Source organism: Falco peregrinus, chromosome 5 (genome assembly GCF_023634155.1).
Source record: "Falco peregrinus isolate bFalPer1 chromosome 5, bFalPer1.pri, whole genome shotgun sequence".
Taxonomy (NCBI): Eukaryota; Metazoa; Chordata; class Aves; order Falconiformes; family Falconidae; genus Falco; species Falco peregrinus.
Window position 1 is genome coordinate 37,772,711 of NC_073725.1, and position 26,702 is coordinate 37,799,412.

The 26,702-nt window shown below is 39.5% G+C and overlaps 1 protein-coding gene across 7 annotated transcripts in view; it reads right to left on the reverse strand.

The window, feature by feature from the left end:
- The window catches only part of PPP1R9A (protein phosphatase 1 regulatory subunit 9A), a 146,354-nt gene that overhangs the window by 6,674 nt on the left and 112,978 nt on the right, over positions 1–26,702 (reverse strand). For 3 of the 7 annotated variants that reach the window (XM_055803598.1, XM_055803597.1, XM_055803599.1), the window contains exons 8-19: positions 25,905–25,958; positions 23,298–23,527; positions 21,763–21,859; positions 21,468–21,639; positions 14,184–14,341; positions 13,319–13,619; positions 9,060–9,147; positions 8,884–8,961; positions 6,037–6,232; positions 3,323–3,442; positions 1,423–1,446; positions 59–241 (exon numbers count right to left, since the gene is read on the reverse strand). In XM_055803598.1, the coding sequence (XP_055659573.1) occupies positions 59–241; positions 1,423–1,446; positions 3,323–3,442; positions 6,037–6,232; positions 8,884–8,961; positions 9,060–9,147; positions 13,319–13,619; positions 14,184–14,341; positions 21,468–21,639; positions 21,763–21,859; positions 23,298–23,527; positions 25,905–25,958 (1,701 nt within the window). The remainder of the gene's footprint in view (positions 1–58; positions 242–1,422; positions 1,447–3,322; positions 3,443–6,036; positions 6,233–8,883; positions 8,962–9,059; positions 9,148–13,318; positions 13,620–14,183; positions 14,342–21,467; positions 21,640–21,762; positions 21,860–23,297; positions 23,528–25,904; positions 25,959–26,702) is intronic. The other 4 variants (XM_055803600.1, XM_055803601.1, XM_055803602.1 and 1 more) reach the window with 4 other exon arrangements.

A 26,702-nucleotide genomic window follows, 5' to 3' on the forward strand; every position in this document is an offset into this window, starting at 1 on the left:
ACTACTTAAAGTGACAACAAATACTACAGTTAGTTTTGAAGTCCAGTCAGTCAATTACCTTGAGCTTACTCCCATCCAGCTGAAGGAGATGCTCCCCATTAATGTTTTGGGCACTGAATTCGGAAACGTACTGTTCAAGGTTCAGGCTCATTAACCAGTGGGAAACCTGCTGCACGCTCCACTCCTGAACAGCACGACTCTGATACTGACTGTGCTTAGGAGACTGTCCATCATCAAGGATCTGTGACAAAAATACACTGCGTTATTATTAAAAGGGCAACACAAACAATTTTTTTCTGTACAAAGTGCCAGCATCAGAGCAGAGGTATCTGTACTATCCTTACACTACAATACAGCAATTTCACACCGCTAAATTAGATCTGTATCTAACCAGATGTCTAAGAACTGGTACAAGGTACCCCAAAAGTCTTCTATCTAAAAATAGAAGAACAAAAAGGAACTGACATTCCTTCTAACCCAAACAGGGACCGAGATGGCCAGGTGGTGCAATTGCAAACAGGTATGCTCCCATTCCCTCACAAGATTTTTTAGCCTTCAAATCTGAACGTTTCTAAAGGGTGCAATGAATTCTGCATTCCACTTCCTGGGTCCTTCACAGATCTTTATGATGTGCTTAAGCTATAAAAGAAGAAATCCAGGGGGAAAAAAAACCCTCAGAAAACCACTCTAAAGTTCAAAGTGATGACATCAAACAGCCAGTGAGACTGATACTATCTATGGAAGACTATGAGATGACACAGAGGAGTGGTAAGAAACACACAGCGATCCCACAGCCCTGACCCTGCTCTCATCACCGCTGCTGCGGAGAGCACAACCGCAGCACCAGGAGGGGCAGGTGGGGCGTCAGCTGCTGCCACAGCCCCGTGTCCCTGCTCTGCCACTTTATTCCACCCAGGGGTATGCCGGTGGGGCCAGAAACAAAAGCTCCTCTGTCCCAGCCGCGGTCAGCAAAGCAGCTGCTACAGGCTGCAGCAGCTGTCTGCTGTTAGAGCAGCTTTCACAGTGCGTTAGATGATGCGGGGAGCTCTGCCGGCTTCTGACTGCCCAGTTCTCAGGGCTGGGAAAAAGATGGTTTAAGCACTCTCTTTTCCTTCTCCTGCTGCCAGCAGGAGCTCGGTGCAGCTGATGCTTGGCCTGGTGGATTTGCTCTGACACCGACCCTCCTCCCCCTTCCAGCATACCGCAAAAACTGCAATTAGTTATGGCCTTGAACACTCTCAGCAGAAAGGAGAGGGGAACTCAAGACAAGGAGAGAGGAGCCAGTGACATCTGCATATTCTGCTCGAACAAGGGGGTTTGCCACACAACACCATAAAACAAGAAACGTGAATCTGCAAATGAGACAATACGTTGCCACGCGATGGTCACACGATTCACCACAACAGCACACTAGTATCTCACCTCATCATCAATCATATCCAGGCTCTGAGTGACGGAGCAACAAAGAAATGGGAAAGAAAAGCATTATAGAAACAAAATACAGAACATGTAACAGCATGTAAAAATTCAGGCAAGGGCAGCACCAAGATTTGCAAACAGATATGGCTACTCAAAACCAAAGAGGTTTCTTTAAAAAAAATTAGTTCCAGAAGCAGAGAGGTTATGTTGAAAGCTCAGCACACACATGATTTGGCAGCTAAACCTGAGACTGTGTCAATGAAACCCCCTTGGAGTTCCTGGTCTTGACACCCTGGAATTGGTGGGAACCTTCCTAATGGCTCCAATTCCAAGAGCAAAAGCTCCTTAATTAGAGGAGAACAACCTGCAAGAACTGGGTTCCCTCTCCACCCCTTCATTTTTTTAATCTCCTTCAAATGATCACGTCGGATCTGCCAGAGAAGCCTGAGCAAAGGAGTGCTTGCAGCAACAGCGACTGAAGGGCAACACCAGCCTAATCCCTTGCCATGGCGGTTGTGGCGGCCTCCACCGCGGCTCCTGCTGAACATGCCGCCTGATTCGGAGGCTGCAATTTGGCACACAGCAGAGGATGGAGAAAAAATTCACTTTTATAGGCCTGTTCAGGCTTGGTATTTTAGAAGTGATAAAGTAAGAGCTGAACAAGCAAAATGAAAGCATTTTCAAGCTTTTAATTCAGTACCGCTGGGAACAGGGCATAGCCACGATAAAATACATAATATAAGGAGAATGAAACACGGTAAGAAAATGAAATGCATTATCAAGATAGTATTAATACTAAATAAAGTGTAAATGATGACTTTGTTGTTTTCAGTCGTTCATAGAATATAGAGACCTGTCTGCCCCCTCCTATGATTGTTATACATTTTTGCTTTTTATTACCTGCAGTAAGTAACCTCTAAAGAATGGTTGTAGGCTTGCCTTTTGGCAAATGGGGTTGCACAGAACAGCTCTCATTCTTTAAACCTGTGCAAAGCATGCAGGCAGTAATAGAACAGATCTAACTGTCATTAAAAAAAAATAAGACATTGACACTTCAAGTTCTTACTCTCTAAAATAAAACGCTGGCTCAAACCTTACATGAAAAACTTGATGTTCTTACAGAGTGTTTGTAAAAGAACAAAGGCTTGGGTTTCCTGAGTCCACAGAACATGTTGTTGGCTACTGTCAAATTGTGACACTTCATTGAGGTACAAAACTAGTATTTTAAGAAAAGTATTTTCAATATATTATATTCAGCTCAATTATGTCAGCAATTTACAGGGGTTAGGAATGCTTTTTCACATTATCATTGTTCAAAAAAACTCTGATTTGAAGTAACTGAATTCAAATCCACTGTGCAAAGCAAGCACAAAGAATGCAAAGTGGATTAACACATGTATGTTCTAATCAATATGCATACATTTAGTTACAGCAATACAGTTACTGCATGTACAGATCATTATTATTTTAATCTGTAAGGGTAAAGATTAGTCTAGGTGAAGATGCCTTATATCTCAGCTATATCTACCAAAAAATACTGTAAGTTTATTATCTCAAAATTGTCTAATTATGTCTCGTTTAGTGTATGTATATTATATATACATACCTATAGGTTCACATGTACTAATTAGAATGCAGGGAAAATGTACTGAAATGTGTGAGAATAGAGCATCTCTTAGGAAACCAACTGCATTCTACTCTCCTATGATAATAGGATAGGACCTTCATTTCAAGTCGTTATTATATGAACAAGAAAAAGCATTATCTAGAAACCAAGATTAATTTTCTTTTCCCATTCTATTGGCTAAAAAATAGCCCTTTACTATTTGAGTAAGGATCAAGCAAAATGCCATGGGAGAAAGAAAACAACTATTTCCCACCTTAAACAATTTCATCAGCATACCTCATCTGACGACAGTGCTAAGGAGTGCGAGAAACCTGGGGTTTTAGGTTCTGCTCCTAAACCACTCAAATCAGCTGAACTTGTGCTGCTAGGACTGAAATCGTCATTGAACGTGAAATTCTGTGGAGAAAACGATGAATTAGAATGAACAATCAATCTCATACGTGCATCTAAAAGGGAAATTTGCTTTCTCTCTTCCAGGTTGGCATAGTTCAGGAGTGATTTCAATCATTTACCAAACCAGTTAGCATACACATGAGGAACCTAATTTATGGCTTCGTTAATATTTATAGAACACACAGTATTTTTACCACTGTGTACTTCAAGAGACACCTTTGCCAGCTTAATGCCTCAATGAATAGCAAAGGGGTCTGAAAGCAATTTCCAGACTCCCTCTTAAGATGCTGGCTCTCATCTTGGAGCTAAATTACTGCTTCCATGGGTTAATCCCTAGCGTTTTTTGTCCTACAAACATTTAGGACAAGCGTAGCACAGGCAGTAGCACAAATAGGACAGAGGATTAATTGGCAGAAAGAAGTGAAAACTGCTATTGAAAGAGCAAAGAGAATATCCTGTGAATCCATTTCCGAGTCCCAAATAAACTCCTAGAAAAGTGAAGGGATCCTCCCTCTTTGCCTATACCTTTCGAAAAAACTGAAACTGAAAGCAAAAGAGATCTTCGGATATTGAATGTTATTGACTGAACTAATAACCATAAAACAAACCCTGTTTTTTCTTAACAATGCAATGAGAGACATCACACCTTACAGCAAAGGACAGCAAAAGCGTGCACATATTTTCCAGGAATACAGCACAATTACCATCAGAAGAAGACAAAAATTAACAAGTATTTCACATTAAAGTGAGAACCATAAAAAACAAAATCTATAAAAAACTAAGGACACCATGATATTATATTTAACTTGAATATACAGTTGATGATATGGAGACCTCTAATCTCTACTCTAACATCTAAATGAATATCAAATTCAATTCACCTTTGACATTCAATTAAAAAAACCTGATCCAAATATCAAAACCAAAACCAACACTGAAACAGTCGTCCTTTGATGTGCCCCAAAGATATTTGACCTATCTGTCCTGAAAACAACAAGTCTTCCAAAAATATCAAGTGTTGGTCCACTTAGTTTTTCTGGAAGTCCAACTAAACATTGGTATCATGCTGTGCTTTAAAAACCCAACTAGCAGTATAGGAACTGTTAATTTAAGAGCTTTTAAACTTTACAGAGAACATCAAAATGTTTTTGTGATCTGTTTTCTCACACCTACGTTTAGAATTCCTGTTCTGTTTTTCCCAACTCTTTACAAAGAAGAAAATTGGAGCAGCTTCCTTAATATGCAAAGTTTTAGCCCCCACAGTGTTCTTAAGACCAGGAGTTCAACAGCTCTACCTCCTGTTGTGTGAAGAACGTCTTTTTCTTTTTTAAGTACTCTGATTTTTCTTTCACCTCTATTTTGTGCAAGCTTCAGCCTGACGATGAATTTAAGTGTTTAAAATTTAATTTTCTATACGAAAAACACAAGATAGCCAAGGCCTGCTAATAATTATGATAGCAGGACAATGCCCCACCCACAACCTCAAGCTAATACTAACTGTAAAAGGGGGTGCTTTTTTCCCCACTTGAAGATGATTTTTATACAATGTTTGTTTAAAGGCACAAAAAGATTCACATGTCTAATCCTCATCTTTCTTTTTCAAAAGAAATAGGGTACCCAAGTAGTTTCTCTTTAATCTTCAGACATTTCACCTGTGGTCTTCTCTACCACTCTGACTGGGACTGGTCAGCCCTGTGTTGTTCTTCCTACCAAGTAACATGAGTGCAGCTATGACCCTGCATAGGTTGGTGCACAGCAGAAGTAAGGTATCGCCAGCTTTTGGCACCAAAAGAGTAAGAAATGCCTGTGGAAACTGTACAGCATGTGTTTGCAGAAGACAGAGAAATTAGATTCCCGATTCATATTCCTGTACATAAAGTTGAGAACCATATCTGCTTCTTCTTACCAGACCAACATAAAAATTCAACTGCTACAAGTTATAAGAAGATACAGGCAGAGAACTATTTTCCAGAAGTAAAAATAAACATGAAAAAGCTAAGTATATTACTATAACTAAGGGTTATTAACGGCGTTATCATGCTGAAACATTCATGCACATAGAAAGGAATCACACAGATGTATTAAATTGCAATAGTTCCTATCTACAGTTCAGGCATCTTCAGATAATTAAATCCAACATCGAGCATGCATGACAAACAGATTTCGTTACTGGGGAAAAAAGGCAGATGACTGACAGCATACAGCATTTCTTCACTTGCAAACACCTCATTTGAACATGGGTAGGTATTCCCACAATCAGTCCTGAAGAATGCAGAAAACAGCTATAATTGAACACACAAATATAGCATTTGTTCAGTGGATCCAAATGCTAATTTCCACTGGCACCACTTGCTTGTGTTATGGTACAGCACACCACAGTTAGTTTACTGAATTAATGTACATTAAGACAGCATAAAAAGGTAGAATGTAGAATGGTACAATGACAGAGATGTTCTGTTTGGATGAGCTTTTACCGTACAATGAACACCATGCACTGTTTATTGTAGTAGTCACATATTGGCCTGTTCTTTTTCCAGAAACATGAAGCCAATTATGCCACTCAACACAGTGGGAATAAGGTAGTTTTTATTTTCTACCTTTGTCCCTTTTTTAGCTGGACTTATATTTTCAGAGGAAGGTTCAGTTGAGCTGGTAGGCGATGGCAGGTTGCTAGAGTTGGATCCCTTGCCACTCTCTCCATACCATGTGAATGGTACACAGTGTGGGAGAGAGGAGGATCGCTCTGCTAAAGATTTAGTGTTTGCTGATTTCTGCAGCATCTCTCTGGCGGTCCTGTTTAAGAGAAAGGAGCAGGAATATGTGTTAGATGATAAATAAGAGAAACCAAAATGCTACAGAGGCAGTTAATTGTAAAAAGAGTGACATCCCCTGTAACTGTGACTGAAGAACTGAGTGGCATGTGGCATGCAGCTGGTAGGGGTATGCCTGAAATGTCTTTCAGCAGCAGAAGAAAAAAGTGGGCTCTTTTGATTCTTTTTCTAACTCAAGCTCCCTTAGACTGCATACATACAGCAAGCAGACACAGGTGCCAGCTGAAAAAAACTGTGCTCCTGCTGTTTGGATGTGAACCAGCTCCAGTCAAGAAGCCCCATGTTGTGTTCGTGCGTTTCTGAGCCCCAGAGGTATCTCAGCATGACCAGACTCAGCACTGACCCAAGCGGGCTGTGGTTCCCAGAGAAGGTCTGGCTTGGATTTTGAGCACAGGCAGAATGAATCAGGTGTGTCTGTAGCTATGTATGGAAAGGTACCTTTGTTTTAACAGCCAAATGCCAACAGAGTATTATTATCTTGATTTTATAGTTATTAAATATTAAAAATACTAATAGAGAAAAATGAAATGAACACCCATGTGATACTACCAGCTTCTCTCTTTGTGGTAACAAAGATTGCAGTGGATAATGTGATCAAGGCAAGGGTAACAGTTATAAAATAAAATACCTGAATTACTGGCTAAATACATCAACAGCACAGTATGTAAATTAAAAATAACTATGCAAAGTGTCTGCCCCAAAGAACTTATGCATATGCCATATTCTCATACTACTTATATCAACATATATATTACTGTTTCAGAGCATGACACTCCTACGCAACTTCTATCTTCTGGACAGCTTTCAAATCATTATTAAGAAAATCACTAGAGCTTTGTGTATTGTAAAGCCTCTTTTCTGTATGGATGAAACTGAGGTTGTCAAAGGGCCCCCACCTTGGAAGCAGAAGAACCCTCCCTCCCTTTAGCTACATAAAGAAAGGCAGATGTATCTGATCGGTCCTGTACTCCCCCTTCATCCTCTTATCTTGCTTGAAAGTAGAAAGAAAACCCAAATTATGTTGCCTGCATCACCTAGTTTCAGGCAGGGGAATATATGCTTCTTACTTAAATGAGGAGGTTTTTATGTATGTAACATTAGTGGTAGTCTTAGGAAATCATTCAGGATTTCATTGGCACATCCTGAGTGCTGTATTTTCACAATGGCAAAATCATGCAATGTCCATCTGACAGCATGATTAATTCTACATCCATCAGTTGCTGTAATGGACATAATTATAACAGGATGCTGTCTTTTGATCACCACCTTCCTTCTTTCAAAGAGCTTATACAGCTTTGGACTGTAGACAAAACATCGTCACATTTCCTCTGAGCTGCCTTACAGTTGCACAGAGGTGCAGAGAATTTGCTTTAACAAATCTCTCCCTGTCACTAGGGAAATCCCGCAGTGAGCATCACTAACTCCAGGTCACACTGCAAGCAGACATAGCAGCGTAACCAACTCGAACAGGTTTTCCAACACGAGTGCAGAGGCGACGACTGCTGCCTAAGATCACTGAAGATCCTGCCAGCTATCTGCAGGATACTGATGTGCAAATGTATGCTGCGACAGAACACTGCACTTCAGTACAGTGTGCCTGAGGGATTAAGCCAGACGTCTAAGGTTTCTTTTGCTTTTCTGATTTTAGGGAGCTACACACTATACTTGTCAATGGCTCTCCACATACTAGACTGTCAGCAAAACTCCACAAATGGCTACACACTCGTTTTCCACCACAATGATTTTCTGAGTAGCATTCAAAGTTTGCTTTCTTCCCATAGGTCTTTTATCATGTAGGTTTTCTTCTGCATTGTTTTATACGCAGAGATTTTTTGACTTGCTATGTCCTTTCCAGACTTTTGGAACATACTAAGTTTGCTGAGCACTCTTGCCATTAACTTCTCTTTCACACCTGGAACCAGGCATTACCCTCTGCAGCTGTGATCCTGTCAGACTCATCAGCATAAGAGGTGAGACCTTCGGTAAAAATCTACACTAGCTTTTGCAGAGAAGATTGCTTCTTGCCATTTTGAACATTCATTTATTATTCAAAGTCCAGATGCTGGTGATGTGGTCACATCAGATATCAAAAGGAATTCACAATTCCTTCCCTAAGAGTTGATGATGTGACAAATGCAGTCAGCATTTTTCCTATCTATATTCAGCTTATGATATACATCTTCAGAAGCAAACCCTTCCAAAAGCATTTCTGATACGGGTGCTGTGAAGCTGCAGTGAACAGCTTGCTCTGGGAGCTTTTTCAAAAAAAGATGTGGAATTGTGTCAAGATTTCTGGTTCATGGGTATTATTAACTGACTACGTGTGTGTCTTGTAGGCCAGCTCTGATAAACTATTTCTGCAAATCCCATTAGTGGATGCAACAGTAGCAGTGACAACATGATATTATAAGTCTCCAAGTACTTTTAGATTATGTGTTAGTCCTTCATTAGTTAAGAAATCTAGGTGTGTAAACTCAGAAGGTTATCTCAAAGCTTAACACTTTTTATATATGAAGTCAGTGGGACTGTTAATGTTCCTGTCTGCTAGGACAATTAGATTTCTCCAATGTTTCTGGCATATCATTTCTTGCATCCTCAATCTTTTACCCATACCTACTGCCATAGGTGACCCTAACAGCTTCTTTTTCTTTCCTCTTCTTGCCCTTGTTTGAACTCCTTCTCAAGGGAGCCCTACAAGAATATTAGAAAACATCAGGAAACATCTTCAAAATTTTACTTGCAATCCTTTTAATTAAAAGAATAAGTATTTTAAATAACAAAATGCTTACCCAAGATCTGCAAGTTTTCGCTTTAGTTTTTCTGTATGCCCTATAGTAGGGCTAGTTGCTCTTGCTGCCTGAGCACATGTGGCACCATCTAGGACACATTTGTACACAGAAGAATGTACATTATTATTTTTAATTGCTACTGATAGCCACCTTCCATCCAGAAAAGTTTGTGTATCTTTTCATAATTAGATATGCATACATGTACACATGTGTGAGTACACGACTTAATTAGGTGAATTCTCATTTTTAAGAACATGGTGTGAACAGGAATAAAAATAAATAAATTCAGAATTTTAAAGTATACATCAGGAAATCTTATTTTAATTGAAGAATATGAGAAGTTAATTTTGGTTGAGTTCTAATCAATATGTAGTAAGTTGAACAACACAAAAGCTTTACAAGTAAACATCACAGTGGATCCATGTTTAAACTCAGCAGTAGCTGCTTAAGTTTCCTTTTACAGAATTCATTTGGTATGTATGCTTTACTTCCAAAGTGACTCCTGAAACACTTTCTTGAAATTTGGAGCCAATGGTACATTTTGTGATGGACACCCTAGGTAATAGTTACCTGTTTATCTTGAACATCTTTGTTAAAATAAACATTTAAATGTTAAAATAAACATCTTAAAATCCAACCATTCTGAATTAAAAAAAAAAAAAAAGAAATAAAAGCAGCTTAGTCAATAAATTTGCCCTGAGACTTCTACCAATTTTTGATCTCTCTTACAAACACTGGTAAAGTCTAAAGAGGAAACAGCCTGCAGTACCTATAAAGTCAAAACAATGAATCTGAGTCTGCAAAACATCCTGTGAAATCTTTATGGAAGCTAAAATAAAACATGCAGCAGCTGAAAAATTCAGGCACAGTTTCTGTGATTCTTAAACAAAGAGAGTGTCCCCAAACACTCTAAAGGAAGCAAATGAAGGTCAGTCATTCATGTCACTTGCAGTCTGGTGACTTTCACAGTGTGATCTCAGATGTACAATGACTTTTAACTGAAAGCACTGCTGGGTTTGTGGATGTCTCCTATTGTAGCTGACACAAATTAAGCCCTCAAAATTAATCAAAAATACCACAGCACTATCACAGGACAGTCACCCATGTGTACTGAACGTTGCACATTGCTTTGTGGATATTATTTAGCCAAATTTTCATTCAAGTAAAAATTTCAGTGTGCAACTGGTTCATAAATCCTGGGAAAAGCAGGAAAATAATCCTTGTGATGCCCACACTCTACAAAAGCCCTACTAGTTCTACCAACGCAAGTCCTTATGTGAAAAAACCAACATTCAAGAACAACTGACAAGTAACCTCACTGCCAAAAAAACAACCCAAAAAGTAATATGAAGAATGATGAAAGCAAGGCAAAGGCTCCTGAGGAGAAATCTGTTCCCCAGGGAGGCCAAGGAGAACTTCAGGCAATGCACACTTTGCATCAGCTCTACACCGGGCACACTCCTCTCCTGTCTCCTCTCATGGTTCCTCTCTGACCTTTAACGCACATTTCTCATTTAACCACTGTCACAACTGCCACTTTCAAGAATAAGTTGTAATGTTTATTTTCACACTAGCTACTCACAGGCAAGTGAGGCTTGGGGGCGAGGGGGCAGTGGGCTTTTTTGAGAAAATTTTGAATTAGTGAATGAAACTATAAGGTGCACTGCTTTTGTGGTGGGCAAATAATGAAAGCATTTAGTAGCTGGAGGTTTAGCTGCTGTAGTAGAAGGAGTAAGCTGGAGAGCTCAGCAGGGACATGCAGCAGCTACCTAGTACGGCAGATTTCTGTTTGGGCTCCTGTACCACTATGCTCCCGCTCACACGCAGCTTGGCCCAGTCCAGGCCCTCTGAATAATGACCACTGGCTGGGGAAAACACTGGTGGTGGCTATGGGATACACAGAGAAGATGGATGGGCCAGGTCCCAAAACCAGCTTCAGCAGCAGAGTTGATCTGACTCTACAGGGCCTCGCACCCCTGGAAGTACGCGGTGCTTGGCACATGGCAGGCCATGACCAGGGCCGCAGGTGCCTGGCATGAGCAGGGGGGGACTCTGACCACCCTGGATGGATGCATCTTCCCCGACTCCTTGTAGCGTTTCAGTGAAGGAGAGCCAGTCCCTCAGAATAAATCACACAAAGCTGTTTAATCCATTGCTTTCAGCCTCAAGGAGGTGGTGAAAGTAACCTGTGGCTGACAGATGTGAATGGAGACTAGACCTAACGTTCCTCCCCAAGGTCACAAAACAGTAACGTTCCTCCCCAAGGTCACAAAACAGCTGCAGCCTGCCTCACGTCAGCTGAGCAGTGCCTGCAGGCGTCAACCTGGCTGCCTTGTCAAAGGATGCTGTTTCACAAAACAAGCAGAACTGAAGAAAATAAATTAATCATACACATACATGAAAAAGTTGCACTTAAAAGACGAACAAGCAAAACTCCTCATCATTTTGCAATGAAACTGATCTCATGCCACTTCAGCTCTTCCCACAACACTGCAGGATCTCATAAGAAAAGAGACAGGTGTGAGCTTGCTAACATGGACTTTTGTTAATGAGAGATTAATTGACACACATGTGTCCACAGATGTGCTCTCCTTCCATCCCTAAAAAAATACTACCTGAACACACAGAACAAATACAACAGCCCTTTTTATTCTCTGACCTGTAAGAGTCTGACAGCCAAATTAAAAATGAATTAAAGTTTGAGATTTAGGAAATATCCTAAAGCAATGTTTGGCAACAAGTATTGCTACAACACTTGTTGCCAAACATCACTTTAGGATATCTCTTTTTGTAGGCCTTATCAAATGCAAATTTTCCATTTGAAACTAAATTGCTCTGGTTAATTTTCATCAAAATCTGGATATGCACAAAAGCACTGGTGGTTTACTTAACAGTCACGCTGGGGAAGACATGACACCAATACTCAGACAGAGACTATTTTTCAAACCTAAACTGGAAAGAGCGACACTGGGTGGAATACACTATTCCTTATGCTACAAGGCTAGTCTCCACTAAATTTTTATTGAGATATTTTTCTTACATCGGTTGGAAATGCAGCATTTATAACTTAACTGATAAATCAATCATACACTCAAGCTGGAGTACGAGTTTGAGAAGTCACATTCTTATGTTCACACCCTTATTTTTACTTGCAAAACTCAAATACTGCATTTAACTTGGATTCTTTAACAGTTATACAATTACAGACTATGCAGTTAGACTAGCGATTTCAGAACCCATGTAAAAATGTTAGCATATATTAACCTATCCTAAATTCAACAAAACTTCATTAATCTGTCTTTTAAGAATCTCTGTGAAAGCCCAGTATGAAGATGAAGAAAATATATGTTGCAAATCAGTGGCAAATCTTATCAGACACACAAACAAAAACCCTCAACAAGTTGTTCTTTTCCGCTAAGTAAGCAAGTCTGTTACGAACCTACCCAGACCTATTCACTTAGAATGTTTATCATGTATTTTAGCCTATATGACAGTTAGAGAACACAAGCTGCATAGCTAAGAATGCTGAAGTTGTGTAAAATGCTAATTTTGACTTCATAAGGCATCTGAAAAGGAGGGTTCAGTATTCTGTGGCATATCATATTGTTGATGCATTTAATAAACTTGTATATGAGACATATACCTGAGGTAGGTATCATTGCTTCATGTTTTATCCAGCTTACATGTAAAGAATCTAAATTAAATAAATAACAATGTGGCCAACCTCCCCAACAAATTAGTTGATTTCTTTTTTCTGTAAATGAAGAGTCTCCAGGCACTAACCTCTTGTCTAATCTAGACTGTGCCGCCTCTCAGCAATTAAAAGCTACAATCTGTTATTCTTGCTTTACACTCCTTTCCCCACCCTCCAAAAATATCATCTAGCAGTGCCAAAATCATGTAATTCAACTAAGTACACTGTGGTAAGCATGTTTCTAATAGAGAAATGTCCCAAAGTCCAATAATTTTGTTTTTTTTAAAAACGAAACACAAGATTTTCTTAAAGGCAACTTCCCAATAGCTTTTTCAGTGAGTTCTAAGAAAGAAAGAAAAAAAAAGGAAGCAGTTCCCAATCTCATTTTAAACTTTGTCCTTTTCTTATATTACCATACAAGATCATTTGTCATTTTTTTACTTCCATGTAGACAAAAGTTACGAGATGATTGCCTTCTAGTTGATAAGGCCCTACTACAGACAGAAGTTCATAAAGTAGATGTGAGCAAAATGATGCATCAATTTATTGTAAAAAATAATAATACCTTTATCCTGTAAAATATTCCTGCCAGCTGGGTGATGCAAAGGAGATGCTTCAGAGCTGTGCCCAGATTTTGAAGGAGAGGAAAGTGGAGTGTCTCCCCGAGCATGCGGGGAAAGGACACCTCCTTTGTGGTGCTGTCCTTCTTCTTGGTTTTCAGTTAGGTTGTCAAGTGAGATTGCTGCACTGCTAGCCACGGGGGAGAGGGAGGAAGCACCAGAATCTGATGCTGGTGAGGATGCTCTCATGCATAAGGGCAGTGGTGATTTTGAAATGTGCATGGGACTACTGTAACTGTTTGACGGCTGTTGGTATAAGAGATTATAAAGCAGGTTATACCATTTAGTAACCAATCAGAGCAAGGTTTACTTTGAACATGCAATTCTTTTATTTTTTATTTAGCCTTCTATTTGTCTGAAACGCTTTAGCAATTCATGCCATTACCTTTTGATACCACACAGGGTGCTGTTTATTGGTATTTGCTTTCAGATGGAAGTCAGAATAGGACAAAACAACGAGTGAGTATCGTATCAATTGTGTCAACAAATTAACAAATAGAGAAATGCACAATTCAAGTTCCTTTCACCTCCTGCATAAATGAAAGGACCCACTCTGCATTATAAAGCACACATAAATCAGAAAGCCAAGGATGCCTGTTAAAAAAAAATCCGCAACAAAACCAAGAAGTGTGCTGACTCGGAGGAGACCGGACTTGCACATCACTCAAGGACATTCATAGCATACTGCCCACACAGGAATAAATACTGCCTGTGCTACAACGAAAGGACAAAGACAGAGGATGAAATGACTTAGAGGGGCAACCTAGCACTCCACAGGAAGCCTGAAAGAGAGGGTAGAGTCCTTCTCACCTTTCGTTCAAGGCTGTCCTCTCCATCAGTTGAGCTGATGCTATCATACAGCCTTGTTCTAGAAGGCCTCTGCCGCTTGTTCTTCACTGAAAGCTGAGCTCGAGTCTTCAGAGCTTTGGAGTCCAGTCTCTCAGTTTCTGGCACTGCTTCACTGAAATCTGTATGGAAGCATGATTTGAAACTATTTAACAGAAGAATCTTTCATTACTTTTTTGTAAGACAAGAGCTGCAATTGTGAGTACATGTACTTTGCATATTTTACCTGTACCTGTATCTTCATAACTATTAAAGTATGAATGCAAAAAAAAAAAAAAAAGGTTATTTGCATAAACCATTAACAAATTTATCTATACAGATCCAGTAGGTACATAGCAAAGAATCGACTGCAAATATTTAAAAATTCAACAAATTATTCCCACTGTTACGTTAAGGATCACACAAAACCAGCTGTACTAGCCCAGAAAGCAGGTCCACTTGGACACCCTCAGATGGACTTGCATGTGCTTGGCCTGCAATGGCTTCTCCTCCACCAAGGTGTAAAGCAAAGGAATCCTCATCTCACTGCTGTTTGACAGACAGTTCCTAGTGTCTGGATGAATATGCCAATTTAGACCCAGGGGACCAATTCATTTATCTCCAAACCCAGCCTTTTAAACAACTTGAGGAGGAGGGACTGGACTGCCATTTTTCCCCACAGCTGCCCCACTAAGCATTTCTCTTGTAACTCCACCAGTTTTGCAGGCTGCTTATCAAATTACAGAGGAAATATCTAGAACAGTCCTCAGGCTGCTCTACATTTCATCATAATCAGAATGGCTTACACATTTAAAGAATATGACTTGTTTTCTCCTGTACTGAATGACCCCCCAAATAACCTTGTACAATATGTGCAAAATGTCTGCAGTCAGTAGGTGACTGGGTTGCTTTATAGGCAGCCTTTTACGGGATTATGAACCAAGCGTTAAACTCATTCCTTTGGAGCTACAGTGAACCAGGTTGCTTAGTCTATCACCCTGTCTCAGGAGGGTACAGCAGAGAGGAATCCCAATCCTCCTCTGGATTCTAAGGTCATCTGTTGTTCAAAGTTCTATGTGACAATTCAAATAAGGTGCCCCACTTGTTCACCCCAATACTTCTGCAATTAAAAGCACCTTCTTATTAGCACCTGGCAGTCTCATCTGTTACTTCCTCCCTTGCTGTGCCGCCCTCAGAACCACTGCCTCCTCTTACGGACTCTTCTCTCTTTTATTCCTTCAAACTCTTTAAAATTTACATAATCTCTGGTAAACTGAAGTAAGACATCCCTGTCAGCACCAGTCTCGGTCCCTCATACGAACAGATAGATATGACTGGCCTAACAGAAACACAGCCCTGCCTCACTTCTACTTGGAGCACATCAGAAGCCACTCCCCAGGCCCCCTTCCCCAGGCAGGAGTCTGGAGCACAGAGTCATTACTGCGATTGTCACCGTCTACTGCAGTTGTCTGGTTTCAACTTTCCAACAGCAACACATTATGGCAAATCATTAGCAAGGCAGTGTCACAGCTTTGCAGGAAGAACCCGTGACTGCTGAAATAAATTTTCACTGCAAGCAGCTGTCAGAGATGTCGCACAAAGTTTATCATGACACTGAAAATAAAATGAAATTAATCTACGCAGAAGGTCCGTGAAAGGCGCCCTGAATCACAGCTGTTCAAGGCAGGAATGGGAAGGCCATCGTCTGCACAAGAGCTAAGGGACTCTGGCTCGCCCTGATTGGAAAAAACGTTATATTGTGCAGAGCCGGACACAGGCTCTGTTATCTTGATCTAACAGCTCAAAAACTCTCCGAGAGGTGTGCTGTAAGGCAGTAGTAATTACCCTAACAAAACTCAACCAGAAGATCCGGGTGAAAGCCAGGAGATGTACTCTACTCTCCCACTTCTTAACTCTACAAAACCGCTGTATTTTCTGAAGGTCTAGGGTTTGTGCAGATATTGTCTTTTACCATATGTACTTTAAAATAACAAAATGGAAAAAAAAAACAAACCCCACTGCTGCGTTTTTATATAACCATCAGAAAAAAGCTGGACACTGTCACTCTCAGACATATTCACTGCTGTCTTTGTACATATAACCTTCTGCTGGAAAAATTATGAAAACCTATTTCTTTGGTATTGAAGGCAAAGCAGTTTCAGATCTTACCCCTTTGATCTACTGCCCAAACACCATAATGCGATACATGAAAAGTGGGGAAATATTCGCTTAAAAAAAATCAAACAATGAAACCATCTTATCTGCCTAGGTTCAAAGTCACCCTATTCCTGAATGCTTTGTGAGCCCAGTATACTAAACACTTCACATATGCCTTGCCTCTACAAATAGACCTAACATGACTGCACTTTTCTTGGCTACCAATCATCCAGCCAAATGAAATCTGAGTATTTCAGCAAATTTAACATTTTACAAAGCTGCAGTAAGACAAAACACATTTTAAAAGGTGTTTTCACATATTACACCAGATGAGGAAATTCTCTATGGTTGTAACTTTTTTTTTTTTGCAACCCTCATAGTACAAATCAAACCACAATCTGTTAGATTTACTTGTCTAAGTACTGCATTCGTAACACACTAATTAATTAGAAGCTGATCTTACAGACATTTTTGCTTTAAACAAATATAAACGGAGACATCTTAGCTTCACTGAATCCAATGCAGAAATTGACTGAATTCAACAAAGCTGAAATTCTTCTCATTGCTTTCCATGGCATCCTGACTTTCAGTCTCGGAGAATGTGATTTCACCAAGTGGAATTGACTCGGTGACTTACCCCACTCCAAAACGGAGAGCTCTGGCTCTTCCTCCTGCTGTCACAAACCCCTGGGCTCTGAGTCCCCCAGGATCCAGACTGCAGCTTGCTGATTCAAATGACTGACAAAGCAGAAACTATCCAATTTTAGTCTGACATTCCAATCTCTTCCCCTCTTGGTCAGTTTTCTGTTCTTTCATTGAAACAGTGTGTGTACACAAGTGTGTAAATGCTGGAACAGGGCAATGGAAGAGGTAGAACCAGGTGGCTGGAGAAAGGCAGGGATGGCGTGGGGTCTCCCATCTCAACAGTAATGATCTGTTAGTTTAGCTCAAACTGTCTTCTGAAATCAGAGCCACAGGCGAGTGAGTATGTCAGTAGGTACACCGAGGGGTAAGACTCATTCAAACTTGTTTTTATTTTTGCACATTTATGCTGTCTTAAAGCACTGCAAAGACTTCCAGTACCATGTTTTGCTTTTCTTCCTTATGTAAGAGTTAAATTCCAGATTCAGATGACACTACAGAATCATTAGCATTGTCTGACTTGTAATTATGTTTCCGTCGTAAGTACGCGATAGGATAACTGCACGTTGTCATCACCTGAACTGCTTACATTTGTTCTTTCAGGTGTGCATACTTCCATACATCCATTCCTTTCACTGCTGAAATTATGCAAACTATCAACACAGCACTGCAAATGGATCACCACGGAAGTGCTCATATTGGCCTCGTTAAAGCAATACTACCTGGGCCTGGAGCTTACTGCTCCCTGCACCCCACAGCTGGGCTGCTCACACCCACTGTTGCTCTCGCGCTGCAGGTACCTACCACAGTTCAGCCTGCTGCAAAAAGCGAGCTCTTACAGCATCGGCAGGGGGTTCCATCCTATGTCAAAGCTGCATTTACACTGGGATTTCTTCTCAGGCCATGTGGGTCTGGACCTGAGCCACAACCCAGGGACAGATTTCTCAGCTTGCTCTCAGGCCTGCCTCACCACTACGAACTTGCCCAGGATCCCAGCTGACCCTGGGTTCCATCACTGGACCTTCCCTGTTCAACACACTTGGGTGCCGTGGGAGTGGGCTCTGTCAGGCGGTCTCTGCTCCAGCCACATGTGCTGTCGTCCTCGGTCCCAGCTGCCTCTCCTTCAGAGAGCTGCTGGCCCTTGCTGCTCCTCGGCACAAACACGCACCCCACGCGTTTCTCTAGGAACCTCCCAACGCACTGGGGAGCCTGATAAATCTCTCATGTAAAAGTCACAACAGGTTTTATTTTGCTCTCGGAGACAATGTAATTAGACTTTCTTTCAGCAGGCGTTCAACCACTTGACTCCAGTGAATTATTGACCATGTGAATTATTTCGGTACCACTGTAGAGTGGGGAAGAGCTCGCCTGTCCTCCCACTGTTTTTCCATTATATAAGCTGATAGATTGCAAAATCTCCTTCTTTAAACTGATGCACTCCTGGAGATCCCAAGGCACCCAGAAAATATAGCCATTAATGTGGCTTGAACAGGCATTTGCTCAGAGACTAGCAAATACTGTCAAAGTTGGCACCGGCACTGAGCTGTTTAGATTTCAAACCACTGCCTGCCTTCCAGTGAATAGCTCGATTCTCTACACGGCTCGTGACCACTAAACCAGAAAGCTACAATGCACTTTATCTGTTTTTCTGGACTCTCAGAATAAATAATGTATTTGTAAAAGAAACATAATCCTCAGGCTTCTAATATTCCTCAGCAAAGCGAAGGAAGAACTCTGTGGGCCACAACAGCTTTGATTTTCTAACTTCCACTGATGTTACTGGCAGCCCCTCAAACCCAGTATGAGGTTATGATCCAGCCTGAGGAGTCATACTGTCTGGCATGATGCTAACACGTCTGGAGCACCTGCAGTGGCAGGAACAGCTATGCTCGTATCTATGTGACCATCAAGTTGCATCCATTACTTCTTCCCAAATCTACTACCATGCAAGAATGTAATAAACACCTCAGACCACACTGAAGCAAAAAATATACTTGGTATCATTTTCATTAAAACACATATTTTTACATAACCTGAGTTTTAGAGGGAAGACAGGTCTGCAAACTTCACAAAAAAAATTATGGGTTGTGCCTGTGCACATGCAGTCCCACCCCACAAACTTAACACTGAGGCTTGATAAGGAAGCGTGTGTTCTACTTGCCAAACAAAAGCCAGAAAAGAGACTGGAGCGCTTATGTGAACATCACAAAGACGGTGTGCACAACACGCTGCACCCGGAGGAACTCTGCCCGCCCTCCGAAGACATCATGGATGTCTCCCCTGCCCTTTATAGCTCCTCTGCAAACATCCATGAGTTGATTAGTAAATACACTAATTATTAGTGACTAGTATTACTAGACAATGGCAAGTCCTTTTCTTAAAAGGTTTACCCAAGGGTGATATGGAGACACAGGCTCTTTGCAGAGCAAGTTTCACTACACTGCTATCTGATACAGACCTCAGAGACTCTGATACAAAATTTACTGGAAAAGGTATATAGAAGTCAAAGAGTGCTACAGTATGTTTAGAGACCTCTTATTTTAAAAAAGGGCTTTTCTTTTCTCTTGTTAAAAACACAAACCCAGACTGGAATCTAAGGTCTAACTATGCTTCTGCTTTCAGAAAATCACTGCTGATTGCCTGTTTTTCCTAGCAAATAATCTGTGTTTGTGTTCAGGTGGTTAAGCTTGGGCATTTGAGTTCACAGATCATCTATTCTAACTCTCAGAAGTCCTGAACACTGGTAACATTTCCCCAGGGGAACATTTTTGCAATGAAAATTGGCAGTTCTTGAAAAATGAAAAATTTCATACAAATAGATAAATTGAAATATATTATTTGACAGTACTGACACAGAGAGTTTTAATGCTATCCAAAGTATTTCAAATTCTTAGAAATAATTTTACAAAGATTTTTTTTTTACGTGTGGAAATTCCTGGATTTCAGCTCTTGGGCCACAGACGTGTGTTGCCATTGTTACAACAGCAAGTAAAAACATGGTTTTTGTGAGTTGGGTAAAAAAACCACACTCTCCTCTCCTGATGCAAACTACTAGAAGGTTTTCTCTTAACAGTGTTGCCAAGTATGAAATACTCTGTAACACTGAGTCCCTACGGCAGAAATACAGCCTTTTCTGTCAAGCTGAGTGCTCTTCTGAACTTCAGAGATTTCGATACAACAAACACTGGCTGGAAAGAGACAGTTCTGTGAAGACTTGTGGAAATCAATTCCACAAGGTGTTCATAACATCTAGATACCATTTCAGCAAGACTAGCTCTTTTTTATACGCATGGTTTGTTAAAAGCATAGTTCACATTGATCTGTTTGCAGAGCAATATTGTTCAGGTCCACACATGAAATAACAGCTAAAATAATCAATTTTAATAAAACACCTCTGTGCTTGCTAGAAATTATTTGGTAATGTAGTGCATTTTTTTTCACCAGAGAAATAAATATTATAGTTTATTCAAAATTAAAACCTATATAGGAATAGACTCTGGTGCTCCCTTGTCAGAATCTCATCACCTCCAATACCTGATTTCACAGATGTTACTAAATACACAGTAAGTACTGCTCCTGTGCCAAACAATTTTGTTCCGAGGCTGTGGACCTAAAATTGGCTTTAATTCTGCATATACTTCAACAGTGAGGAGCCACTCACAATTATGGAACTTCAAAGCTGTGGAAGTTATCTGTATGTTTTCACTGGCACAGCCTGAAAAATGGGAACTATCTTTCCTAAGCAAAACAAGTAAAGGTCACAGTCACCTTGCTGACAGCATCTCTGTCCAGAGCTCAGTGTTGCCACAAATTGTTTTGGCTCTTTGGTAATCCAGAACAGTGTCTTACAAGCCTTATGTTGTAAATCAGGCCATGTTATAGCTGAATAAGATTTGTAATTAATGTGCTAGTGAAAAATCTGCATTTTATTCACAAAAAGCTCCATCCTGAGAAATGGTGAGTGCAACCTACATGGTTCCTTCCAATGTCTGCACCAAGGTGAAATCAGTACCTGTAGAGATCCATTCAAAATGGTAGATTTAACATATTTTTTTTCATTCTGGTAACTTTTTTCTTGTTTGATCTTCATTGGTTGGGTAATTAATGACAGATTTAGGAACACAGGAGAAAACACATTTTTCTCCTACTTTATTAATGTACCAGAAGCATCAAATTAAAACTAAACATTATGGCATCCCACTGGAAGTTTTAAGAAACCAGTAATGATCTTCGCTTTATTAGCACTTAGTCACTTCCTTTTCTTTAAGAATATGCATTGTACAGCTATTCTGGGACTCTGGACTCTATATTGGCGTTATTTGATATAACTCTGATACAGCTGCCATTAGATACTGAATTTCAGAAAAATAACAACATCCTTGCATTATTAACTGTTTCTTTTAAATCCTAAATGATAACCATGCTATTTACATACATATTAATAGGAGTTATGGTTTGGTTCAAACAAACCTTGACTTAAGCCATCCAGGCAGGACATTTGCTTAGTATCTAGATTTTCCAGTGGGTCTCCTCTAGAAACTTCTCCAAAAGATGTCTGCCTTTCAAAAATGTTGTTGTTATTGTTAACCTGGCTCCCATTTTGCTTCATTAGTCTGAAAACTTCTGCTTCCAAGTCTCGTATCTGAAAGAAATACAATGTGGTGTTACCCGTAACACACACACATATCTATGAGATGCAGGTTTTTTTCCAGCATATAAGACAGAATTGTCTCATTCTTCAAATATGAGAGTAAATACTACTTACACGAGCTTGTAAACCTTGAACTTCTGCAAGGTGTGCTTTCTCCAAATCTTCTATTTTCTTTCGTTCAGCTTCCTGGCGTTTGATGAAGTCAAGTTCTCTTAGGGGAAAAAAAAAAGATGTATTTGCTGTCATCAAAGCAATAAGCTTCAAACAGGAAATAAAATGTTCTGATATATCTTAAGCTATGCATCACAAAAATCTGTCTTTGACAAGTCATTTATTACTAACCCAGTAAAAAGTGTGAAACTGCAATTAGGACAAAACCCTAAACTATTACTTAGTCTAAGTGAATATGCTAGCTGAAGATATAAAAATGGTAAGAGGAATTTATCTGGGAAAGAATAGTATCTCAGTTGTTCTAACTTATTATCTAACCAGTTCAACTTTTTTTTTTTCATAATCCATATTTACAACAAAAATGCTAGCTTAGTTAATCCTGTGTTCTGTTACAGGAAATGGAGCAAAATCTCTGTTTTTATTAGAGTATGACTGCACTCCTTCACAGAAAGGACATCCGTAAGTTTCCAAATCTAGTTTTCTAGTAAGCTATAAGGAAATCTGTTAGGTGATTTTAGGAATCTGAGACAGTTAAAAACAACTGACTAGATCTTTAACTAACATAAAGCAGAATAACAACAAAAAGGCTATCCAAGCTCACTCTAGCTATTTTCTCTATTTCTTTTTACTTTGAAAATCTAAGACATTTGTGATAGAAAGCACGTAAGATGCCAGCTAGCTGTGGAACAATCACAAAATTCCAAGATGGGTAATGACATTTTGACTATCTAACCCCCTTTTTAATGGGACAGGATATTCACTTCTGCAATCCCAGTTGTCACTTGACATGCTGTATGTTTTTGAATTTTCTTCTTTAAATGAGTATATTTCAGCAGAAAATGAAAAAGCTGCTGCTTCTGCAAAAAAAAAAAAATATTTGGGGGAATGGAAGCTGTTATGGAAATGTAAGATGTTACTATTCTTGCTAGCCATCAGGGAGAGGGGACCACATGAAACAGAGGGGGCCAGGTAACCATCAGTTAGCTCAACTCAGCTCAAACATTCTTGGCATCTACGAGAAGAAGAAAAATGAAATGTAAAATGTAACAAAACAATTTTCTTTTTGATGTTACATTAGCACACAGCAGGAGTGAATCCAGCTGACACAATACTAATACAAATTACTGCAAACCTTGATAATGAAATGCTTAACTATCATTACTCTTGGTTGTTTGCAAACACATTATCTAGTAATTCTGAAACATGACAACCTGGAATACTACAGACTAAGTCTTTATTTAGTTATATTACTATTTTTCAGCAATACTAAACTAATACTTGAACACTACTAACATTTTTCAATAATAAAGAGCCCATGTTTTTCAGGGGAAAAAATCTGAAAAACAGTGTTTACATTACAGGAGTTTTACAGAGGTTTTACAGGAGTTTAATAGCGGGTTTCATATTGTAAACCGTATCTCATACGTGTTTCCTATCTGGCCACTAAGTCATTTGCTGAGCCTGGTGTAGCTGCTTACTTTTGCTGAAAATCCTTGATTAATTTCTTTGCCTTGTTATATTTCTTCTCCAGAGCCTGATACTGGCTTTGTGTCTCCTTGAGGTGCTCATTCACTGTGTGACACAGGGTTTGTGCCTCAATCCAGTAACTCTCTAATTTCATCATCCTTTCTTTATTCTCCTCAATGTTCTGCTGGAGTTGGTTCTTCTCCAATTCCCACCTCACCTTCTCATTCTCAGCAGCCTGCAGCTGAACAAAAGAGTGGAGATGCAGTCAGTAAAAAGCTGCAAAGTGCAGCCCAACAGTTTAGGATCGATTCAGGCAACATGAATAGTGAAAATCAGTGAATTAGTAACTGTAACAGTAATATGCTAGCAGTGAAAAGAGCATTCCAGGACAAAAACCCAGGCCCATGTATACATTATACTTCCTCATAAAACAAAGTAGAGCCTTTTCCATGTGTTTCAGCGCAGCCTCTACGCTTCTCTGGGCTATACTAACACACTTTAAAAATGTCAATAGTGGAATATTCAGGCAAAGTGCAGGGTTAATCAGTCAGCACTGTGCACGTGGCTCAGGTTTTATAAAGCATTCATACACTTTCATAAAGTGATGACATTTCTTATTTGGGGGGGGGGGGGGGGGGGGGGAATCAGATTTCCAGGTTCTATATTTGATTTAAGAACAATTTAGAAAACAACAGGAAAAAAGCCAATTGCATCTAATCTAACTATCTGCTTTTTTTACCCACGTTAGAAATTCTATTGAATTCTTACAATGTGTGTTTTCATATCATAATCTTGCTTAATCTAGAAAGCCAAACAAAAGAGCTAGACCATAATTCAAAATTTAACACTGGGTTGTAACCTAGAATCATTTTTCATTTAAGCCAGCACAGAGTTTGGCATCCAATACTGAAGCTATAACTACTATGAGGACAAAAAGAACCTGTTATATTACTCTTGTTTTCTTTAAACTCACTTACTGCATTGCAAGGAGCTAATATGAAACGGAAAATATGCCCTCGCTGTTGGAAGATTTCAGGTGCTAATTCTGCCAAACACATCAGGACCACTTAACTCTATGACCAGTGCAGTTCCACTATTTGGCACCAGTGAATCCCATGACCTTTTCCACATGACCTCAAAGATGACTGAATTTTACTGCCAAGTTTATTATGTTAGCTCCTTTGCTGTTTTTTTTCTTAAGATTTTTTTTGTGTTAGGCTTCTCACTTCCCAACTGAAGAAGCTAGCTGCAGGTTTGTTTGGTGCTGAATAAGGGTAGGGTTGTTCAGCAGTTTGTATATTTTAGCCACCAGAATTTACAGAAAACAAAAAATGCCTTAACATGCCTGCTTACTTATCAAGACTTTAATTTGCTCTAGGCAGTTCCGCTAGCATCATGGATGACACACACACAAAGAAAATAACTTGTTTGCAGTTTTATTAGTAATACACCTAAACTAGCCACATTTTCTTTGGCTCTATTGAAAACACTAGGTAAAAAGGTCCAACACAAAAAGGCACATTAACCCTGATCTTGCAAATGGATTTGCACAGATGAATGTTTACACCCACGCATCACTGCCAGCAAGTCAATGGGGACTGGCACAATCCCAAGGGATTGACCCTGTCGCTCTGATTGCTAGATTGGAACTGGAAAGCAGAGGAAGAAAAGATTTCTGACTTTCTGAACTGAAACAGTACAACAGAAATTGCCCTTACAGAAAACAGTTGCACTTCGGATTTGGTTTTAGCAATAATTTGTACAGGTTTGATAGACACTGCAAAATACACGGTGAATGCAAATGTTGCTGGAAAGAAATAATAATTTAAAATCTTTTCTTAAGTACAATTTTCTCTTTCTCTTCTTTTTATTTCCTTTATAATGTAGTCAAACTCTAGTAGAAGGATGTCATTATAAAACCTAACATTACTCAACAACCGAATGATCAGTTGACTTCCCATAAAGGTTACCCTAGTACAAAAAAATACAATTCCTTTCTACTGCTACAGCAAATGCAATCTAGTAACTAGCTACTGATTGTGAGGTACTGTTTTCTCTTAAATTGGTATGCTTTTTCATTTGTAGACTATCTTTTAAAGAGAACTGCAACAACATGAAACAGCACTTTTTCTTCTGTATATAAAAAGCAATTTCTAGTAAATACCTTTGAATAAATTACAGGGGGTTTAAAATTGTCAAAAAAGGAAACTAGCATAAACAGGATACTTTAACAGCACTGGTAAATTTTTTAAAAAAGCTATGAACTTAGACTTGATTATTCAATATAATTTTAAAATATAATTTAAATACATGAGAAAATGCATTAGAATTGTAGAACTAGAAATCTGCCATTTAATCATTACGGTACCCCTTAAAATATAAGTTTAATTGAAGCTACACAAGTTGGCAGTTTGTCTTAATAGCAGCACTTAAGATTTTACTTGAAACTTTGACTAGAGAACACACATCAAGACAAGATTTAGCTGAGCCACTGTGATTCTTAATCAGCCTTTAATAAGGATGTTGACTTCCCCACCCACATAAAGATACATGTCTTTAGATCTGATTTTGCACGAGAGGAAAAAACCAGCATGTATTAACCATATATTGATTCTTACCTTTGTCTTCAGCTTCTGAATTTCAGCTTCTGTAACTGCATGTTTGATTTGCAACTAAAATTGAAAATATAAAATAAACAAGTGAAGTCACAGAAAGTACTCCAGTATTTTAAAGCCTATACTGCAAGTTGAATACCTTATTACATAGCAGAAGGCCTTGAAGAGTGCTGCAGTGCAGTAGATTGTAAATTAAAATGTCTAGCTTGCAAAATGACTCAGTCTGTGCAACCTAATTAAAGATAGGATGCCGTCTAACCACTCATAATTTCAAATCAGAACATCCAATCTGTTTAGCAAAACCAAATGTCTTATGCTTAAAAAAAAAGCAAAAAATGATGTTATCCTGCTGGGCTTTGCTCTCTGATGTGAACGTGAAATACATCCCAGTGCTGTCAGAAAGTCCCACTGCATTGATTAAAGCAGGCATGTTACAAAAAAGCAAATATGGAAGTAAGTGATTTAACAACTCAAGAAGTCAGGAAAAGCTTGAGGGAAGATTCCACACATTTATTTCATGCAAGAAAAAAGGTAAACTGATGTTATCCTTCTCCACCATTAGCTGGAGTTATTTTGTTCAAGCTGGTGATTTCAAGTGAGAGCAGTTACACGCAGAAACTAAAAAACAGCCAACGGCATTCAAGCACACAAAATGATTGCAAGTAGATTAACAGCCCAGGCGGTGTACTAAAGGTTGTAGTTACGTTACCAAGCAGCATGTCACAATAACAGTGCATCTGTACAGCGAAAGGGTCGGTGCTGAGGACCTGGCATCCACCTGCACACTCTTCAGGAGGATTG